General features: G+C 36.1%; 1 protein-coding gene across 1 annotated transcript; it reads right to left on the reverse strand.

Annotated features, from left to right (window-relative positions):
- Positions 1-670: 670 nt before the first annotated feature.
- On the reverse strand, positions 671-4,903 carry LOC100777212 (uncharacterized). Its single transcript, XM_003520277.2, has 6 exons — positions 4,654-4,903; positions 3,781-3,903; positions 3,433-3,680; positions 3,100-3,242; positions 1,601-1,835; positions 671-1,204 (listed from the first exon to the last, which is right to left on the reverse strand). The coding sequence occupies exons 1-6, from the start codon at positions 4,901-4,903 to the stop codon at positions 671-673; spliced, it is 1,533 nt and encodes a 510-aa protein (XP_003520325.2).
- Between the last annotated feature and the right edge of the window lie 3,451 nt (positions 4,904-8,354).

Raw genomic sequence — 8,354 nt, forward strand, 5'->3', positions numbered from 1 at the left:
TGAAAAAACCGATGTTAACTAGTTGATGTTAACATCGGTTTTTCCAAAACCCGATGTTAACATTAATATCTTAACATCGGTGATTGAAAAACTGATGTTAACATCAACTAGTTAACATTGATTATTTAAAAACTGATGTTAACTTTAGAAAGTTAACATTGGTTTTTTAAAAAAACCGATGTTGACATCAACTAGTTAACATCGATCATGTTTAAGAAACCGATGTTGTTTCATTCATAAGTTAAAACCCAAAAATCCATTTTCCCCCACGCGATTAGTAACCAAAACTCGAAAGACTTATCTTTCCTCCTCACTCAAGCTGCCATTAAGGTTTGTGTTCGGGTTCGCACAGGCTCCACGAGTTACCATTCATGACTGCCGCGATTTAGGTACGTGGCTAAACCTTCATGTTGCTTTAACCTTTATCCCTATAGAATGTTAAATTCGGGTTGGTGAGTTCATTGTTTCGTAGGTTTTAGACATAGTCTTGGCTCCTGGTTGGTGGGTTCGTGAGTTCATGAGTTGGTGGGTTCACGGGCTGGTGAGTTCATTGCTTCGTAGGTTGCTCTTTTTGGCACTTTTGATTATGTAATTTTTCTCTTCAACTTTTGATAGCTGTAACAATTCTCAGATTTTACTTCGAAGGGATAACATTTGATAGCTGTTACAGTTACATCAATTCCATAGCCTTTACCCCTCTCCTAACAATAATGCTATTAAGGGTAGTCCTTAGAGCCTTTCTTAAGACATCATAAAACCCAATTTCAGTGTGATTAAGGCTAGGATAATTGTGACACCCCAATGCTAAACCACCCTCATAGTACACTACAAGATGCAAAAACCAGTGCCCAATTGATAGCACAATAATGTTGTCGTTGTCGTTCCGGTAGACAAGATTCAGGGTTGAACCGGTGGATAACATGCAAAGAAAGGACTTTAATTGGTTCATAGGCACTGAGTCCCCAGCAAAAGCTACATGCTTGTTGCTAACGAGTTGGAGAAAAGTTTGAGCCTCAAACCTTGGAAGACTGCATTTACTTGGTTTCCATCTCCAGTATAGATAGCCAGAGTTAGGCCTTCCACGTGTTATGCAATTCTGGCCTTCTTTGATTGTACCACAGGTTGTACTATTGTACAAAGGGCCTCTCCTATCTCGGATCCATTTGCCATCAAAGTTGTCACATGGGGTCTCATAAGTTTTTTCCTTTTCTGCCAATTAGGAACATTTAAGTCTAGTGAACCAACAAATCCTACATCCCAAGTTGCTAATTAGTAATTACAATTCGACAAAACTTAGATATATATAGTTCCTTTGATGCTTTTATGTTGTTGTCAAACAAACCAGAATTGGAATTTTATCTATGTTTCCTACAAAGAAACATGTAAGTCTAGTGAAGCAACAAATCCTACATCCCCGAGTTGCTAATTAATTGCAATTTGACAAAACTCAGATACAGTTCTATTGATGCTTTTGTGTTGTTGTTGTCTAATCAAAATTGAAATTTTAACTCAAATAATCTATGTGGACATTTAATGCATCACTTTATTATTTTTACAAATTAATATAACTCCAGTTCTTAGAGGCAAGTCAAGAGCTTACAGAGCTAGAATCTGTCCTCCCATCAACCACTACTCCATAACGAGTCAGATCGAAATATTCTAATAGCATTGAATATAACTCAATGTATTCAGTTGAGCCATTAGAAGGGCTATTATCTTGTGAAGGTGGTTCAGTTGAATCAGCATGAGGAATTTCATATGGGGAAGGATAATCAGCTAGAGGTTCTATAGCTAAAATGGTTGAATCCCTCGCAAATGCTATGTCAATTTTAGAACTAACTATATAAACAATTGCTATACTCAAAGCTTAATGCTAGTATATTTTTCATTTTTGGCCCAGATCCTGAAAGTATGCTTTGCTAACTCCTAGTCTCCTACTAATATTATTAGCACTTTTGCATGGGACTGACCCTTTTTAATATGTTTAGTTTATAATCTTAAGTTTATTGAATTATGCTGAACTTAATATCTTATTATATGCTAAACGTAGAGTTTTTCTTTAAAATTGTAACTGTTTGACACATTCATAAGCTTTTATGTTTTCATAAATTTCATTTAGTACCATGCAAGTTTTAGAAACAGATCCTGCATGGTAACGATGCTTGACTACTTGAAAGGGGTATTCTATGACAAGGAAACATGACAATCCCTGTGTATGGCTTTAGGTATTTAGCCCCCCTTAATGGAATATGGCTTTAGGGTGTATTTTTTATTTTGGCCTTACACTTTTTACACACTATTTTAATTCAAAAATTTCTATTCTATTTCTATTTTCTGTATTTTCTTCCTCTAAACCAAATACACACTTATTATTTCCTTTCTCCCTTCTTGGACCGCAAGTGAGGCCCCTTAAGCACCACTCTAGTAGTGACCTTCTCCTATGCCCCTAGCAAGGTATAATACCACAAAAAAAATATTGGATACATCAACAGTAATAACAAAAGCTCTAATGTAACCACTTTGAAAAAAGAAAAAGGTGTAACTTGGTTGATCATCTTTTGCTTCATACTTTATAACACTAAAGAATTGAAATGGAAAACTACTTCATAATTAGAATTGGTAAACATTAGCAGCAAATTACAACATCAAGTCTTCATTCTCTGGTATTTTGTGATAAAATTAATAACCATGAATGACATACTCTGAAATTTACTCCTCTCAGCCAATTAATATACATGAATTCCTGACCCAACTGTTTGAAAAACCACACAACCTCTCTAGATTCACTCTAAGAAGATTTGGCGGCAGTTGAATGGCTGGTATGAAGGGAAATGCTTATATTTACACTTTAAGTACATACTACATAAGGCTAGAAAAAGTACTTAATTCACTTATTTTATATATAATTTCTGGTTTTTCTATATTCTAAAAACTAGGCATGGAAGTTGATTCAATTGGTTCAAATTGTTGTTCAAGAGGAGAGATTGAAAATCAATCAGGAAGTGAACTAAAGGGTTGAAGTAGGTTTGGCTTCAGCTAGTTAATTAGGATTCAAAATCATCCTTGAAAACCTTTTCCCCTACTCCTGTATATATATGCCACATGTTTTCCTCGTTTGCATAATTGATCTTTTCCACACATGTTTTACCATCAGGGCTGTTTTGGGCCAATTCATTTGGGCTGAAACCTATTTGGCATATTCCAAATAGAACCATTTTCCTTGGTCCATAATTGTACAAAGTCTGAATGACAAACACAAACAATCTTTATTTCAATTTGTGGAGCTAGCTAGCTTTTCAATTCTAAACCATGACTTTATAATTGAAAATTAAATGGCTATTTTGAACACTGCATGTTACTACTATATTATAATAGAAAAATTGAAGATGGTGAATATCAAATGGCAAAAGACAGAGAGAGCTATAGACTAACTTTTACTTGTTTAGTATATGCTAGAATGAGAACATCAGCATACTCATGTTGTGAGTACTGCCTACTGCTGGAATAGAATTGAGGCATGAAATAGTTGTTGAGGTAATCATTGCTACCCAACCCAATTGAGTATATGCACTTGCTCAAGTAATTTGCAGCTGAGTCCTTATTTCCCAGTAAATTTACCAATTGAGAAACTGTGCTTTGGTAATTTTGCACCTGCCCACTAAAGCTAATACGCCCTCCCTACAAAACATATGAACAACTTTAGAACATAAATACCTTAACAAATGAAGATTAAAAATAGTGATGTTGCATGAAGCAAAATGAAACTATAAAAGGGTATCGGTTGCTGCCCAGTTTCCTCCCTAATTCCAGCAGTAGCAGATGCATAATTGACTCCTTTGAATATAGCATCGCCACTTGCATCAACATATGGAGGTATGTAATCATCGAATCCCAAAAGTTCAGCTGTTAAATTTCAACAAAAAGTTAAAACAAGAGTGAAACCTTTCTATGGTTTCAATTTTATGTACCAGATCTACTTTTCTCTTGCTTATGTTTCTACCAAATCAGTTCTGCTGGTAAGTAACCATTTGGCAGTAAATTTTTCTTGTTTCTTTCTTTATCAGTAATTCTACAATTCTACCTCTTTGTCAATGAAATGAACTACGCAACACTCTAGTCTTGAATTGCATATTGAATGCGGGCAAACAGATTCATGTGAATGGAATTTAAGGGTTAGTCATAAACCTTTTATGAGGGGTAACTAACTTAGAGTAGTGCCAACTCTAGTGTCAAAAGTTTAAATTTTTTTCACTGACATCTACATGTTACTCCTTTTTTATTTTTTTATTTCACCTGTACAAATATTAATGCATCTTAATTATACCCTTTCCTTGTAGGTGGTGGATATTTATTGTCAGATTTTAGCATAATACAGCTTGTCATCCAATAGAAAATTATGAATGCATATATTAAGATGCTTTTAGTTGCAGTTAATTGAGAGGTTCAACAATAGGGAAGAAGAACAACAAATCTTAGAACCATTTTGATGCCATTGACTCACTATAATTATGTCTTTTACTATGATGAATTGATGATCATTATAAGTGTTTGCATGCGAATCTAGTTTTAAGACCATGGATGATGCAAACGAGTATATATTTCAACTAAAATGCTGCCATGCAAAGTTTATAAGCCAATTAAGAAAGTGCAAGCTCACCAATTGCATAGTGGTTTTCCCATTGGAAAACCTTCTAGAAGGTCCACCAGGGAAGTCAATCCCATAAGGCAAGTAATCAACCCTAGCCAAAGATTGGAGTTGGTTGTTGTTCCCATTATTAACCAAAGAATCACCAAAAATGAAGTAGCATGGCACTTGTAGTGCACCTTGAACACCACTCCACAAACCAAGAGAAACAACAACAATGAGTGTCAACATGCTTATTGTGAGATCCAAAGCTGCCATTGGAGCAAGAAACAATGTTGCTTGTGAGGAATTAAAGTGAAAAATCTAGGTAGCTAAGGAAGATAGGGGCATGTCTAAGTGATTGAATGTGGAAGGTGTGACACGAGTATAAGTATATATAGTAGTAGAGAGATTAGGCTCTATACTAGTAGTAGTCTATAGTGTAGCTTTTACCACTACTAGAAAAAGCTGATTTAACATCGACGGATTAACATCGGTTTTGTCAAAAACCGATGTTAACGTAAACGCGGTGGCATAATTGTAAATAATGTGTATTTCTTAACATTGGTTTTATGAAAACCGATGTTAACGAAGCGACTCTAACATCGGTTTTGAAGAAAACCGATGTTAGAGTTGATTCGTTAACATCGGTTTTTTGAATAAAACTGATGTTAACGTTGACATCAATTTGTTAACATCGGTGTTTTATTGAAAATTGATGTTAAACTTACATTTTAAATTATATTTGACGCTACCTATTTCGCTCGCGCTCCCTTCTTCTCCGTTTACCCTCTCGCGCTTTCTTCTTCTCTATGTACCCTTTCGCGCTCTCTTCTCCATTGCACTGTTAACATCAAAGGTTGTTGTTCTCCATTGCACTGAAGACCGTGACAGGTACGTTTCGTCTACCTGTGTTGTTCTATTGAACTGAAGACCGTGACCGTGCTAGGTCTGTTTCTGGAACTCGTGGTTAAGCTAAGGACCTTTTTTGGTTTCTGGTGCAAGGATTGGCGAAGTGGTGGTCACCTGAGGTACATTTGACTAGTAGTACGTGGTCTTTGTGGTCAGCTGAGGTACATTTCACCTGAGGTACAATCTCGCCGGCATTGTCGCTGTTGTGTTCGAGGTAAGCTTCATGTCTTCATTGTAACTTTGTGCTTCCGCGTACGTGGTGTTTGTGTTCTTTGTTCTTATAGATTGTTAGTTAGTTTCTTAATTAGTTACTACTACTAGCTAGGGTTTGGAATGCGGGTAATGTTGCTTGGAAAGCTGTGTAAAAATATTGCCTTATTTTGTTGAGTTGTTGCTTGGAAGCATCTACTTTCTTCCTTCACTGTTGTTGTGTAGTCGTTTCTTTCATGCTCTAGTTTTTGTTTCCATGCTTCATATCTTATAGCTTTTTGGGATAGTGGTTGTTCAAGTTGTTTGGCCTTATTGTTCATAGCCTTCTGGCTGATGTTTAACTTCTGCCTGATGTTTTTAATATCCCCATTGATTCGTAGTATTTGGTGGGATAGGAGCTTGAAGGAACAGAATTTGGTGTGATTGATTGAGGGTCAACTTTGGTGTGATTGATTGAGGGTCAACTATCCAATGCATGTATAATTCAAATTATTGAGGGTCAAGATACCCTACAGACCCTTGTGGAGCTATGGAGACATTGCTTACATCATAGGGGAGCAATCTTGAAATCCCAAAATCTGGTGTTCATACGTTTGTGCTCTAACAAATCTGTTTGTTCAGCTGATAGCAATCATTGGAGAAAGAACGAATGGATTTCTATACTTAGCTAATTTCTACTGCTACTGCTATGAGACTATATTGATAACATTTTTTTTGCTTGCTTTATTTCATTCATTGATGGTATTTATAATGGCTGATACAGTTGATAGTGGGGGACAAGAATATAACAAAATGGAAATATCACTAACAGAATTTGTGAAATTATCCTATTAGCTATAACAAACTCCCGACAAGATAATAGCAAGGCAAAGCTGGTCTGATTGTGGGCCTGTGGCTGCTATCTGCACCCCTGTCTGTGTGTGGTATTGCTATGAGAACACTATATGTGCTTTGTGAATCTTAATGATGAATAGAAACTAGAATAGTATGTCTGTCACATGAATAACTAACACTTTTAATAGACAACAAATAGTTTGACATAGTTTGGTTGAGAAAAAGCTGAATTAGTTTGTTGTACTTGAAGTTGGTTTGGCTTTGACTTCTTCTAATGCCATTACTCATTATATGAACTCCAGGTGAAGGTGAATTACTTTGTTGTAGTTGAAGTTGGTTTGTCCATTGGTGTTCTTGTGGAAGCTGTTTCATTATATCAAGTACAGGTAAAGCACATTGTTACTACTTTTTATATATACATGTATATGTCTAAACCATGTATTAAAACCTGTATTCAAACACTACAGGCAAATACAGCTAGCAGGTACGTGTTAAAGTTGTTGAAGCTTCAAGATGAGAGAGACTTTAGAAGTTTGTATAATCTCACTTGAAGCTGTGAGTTTTCATTGATATTTTTTACATCTGTTCAAGCTTACTTACTTGAGAATATGTTTGAAATTGCTGGTTTTTTTACCATATACCCGATCTGAAATTTCTGGTTAAATGTATGTCTTTATGAAAATTTGTTAAGGTGATAATTAGAAGGATTAAGCCATATATAGTTTAAGTGCAAGGTTCTAAGGCCAAACTATTATTTGGAAAGAATAATTGTCTTGATATGAATTTGTTACCCTTCTTCGGGTGTTCCTCTCCTTTAGCTTATGTCTTTGAGTGATCAAGTTTTTCCTTTCTCTCCTTTAGCAATGACTTTGTACCCCACTCATTGTTATTCTCACTATTTCTCTCCTTTAGCAATGACTTTGCTTCTACTTGTACTTTGTCCCTTTCCTCCATTTGCTGGAATTTTTGAATGATTGCCTCCTTGCTTCCCCCACCAGTGAGACCCAATTTTTTTGGCCATACTCCACCAGTGACACCCCAGTCATTGTTATTCTCACTATTTCTGTCCTCAGCTTCTGCCTTTGAGTGATCAACTTTGTAATCCTTGTAGCATTTCTACATGCTTTGTCATATCTTGTAGCTGCTGTTGTACTTTAGAAGTGGCTAGCAGGTTCAGCTGAAAAAGCACCTATAACCTGAGTCCATCTCATGGATTCCCACCATAGACCCCTAGTCATTTTGCAGTGGAAAAAAAGATGACCAGCCTCCTCCTGATGACTTCCACAAATAGGACACATAGTATCCTGAAATTATACATTTCTCCTGAGCAAATTGGCCCTAGTGGGGAGGCTATCCAAAAACAACCTCCATGAGAAAGGTAGCCAATGGTTTTGGCAGGACATCCAATGATATTGTAAAGGAACACTTTGGCTTGAAAGTGATAGATTGAATTGACTAATCATTCGAGGTTGTGACAATTTGATTTTTTTTCCCACTGATTTCCCTATTCTTAGCCTTATTCATCGCGGCCCACATGGATATTTTGCCAAGCAAAATCAAGTGACATTTGCTCGAGGGACTATATGAAGTTGGTCTGTTAAACAAGATGTAGTAAGTTTAGTGTTGTAGAAAGCACAATGCTGGTCTTTGCTGCTGTAATATGTCAGCTACTAAAATAATCTCTCGAAACATTTTGATAAGGATTTTAAAACTGAGCAGCAAACACTCTTTGTACAGTGGCTTCATTTTCAGTAGTAAATTCCCTGTTGCATTG

Source organism: Glycine max, chromosome 3 (genome assembly GCF_000004515.6).
Source record: "Glycine max cultivar Williams 82 chromosome 3, Glycine_max_v4.0, whole genome shotgun sequence".
Taxonomy (NCBI): domain Eukaryota; kingdom Viridiplantae; phylum Streptophyta; class Magnoliopsida; order Fabales; family Fabaceae; genus Glycine; species Glycine max.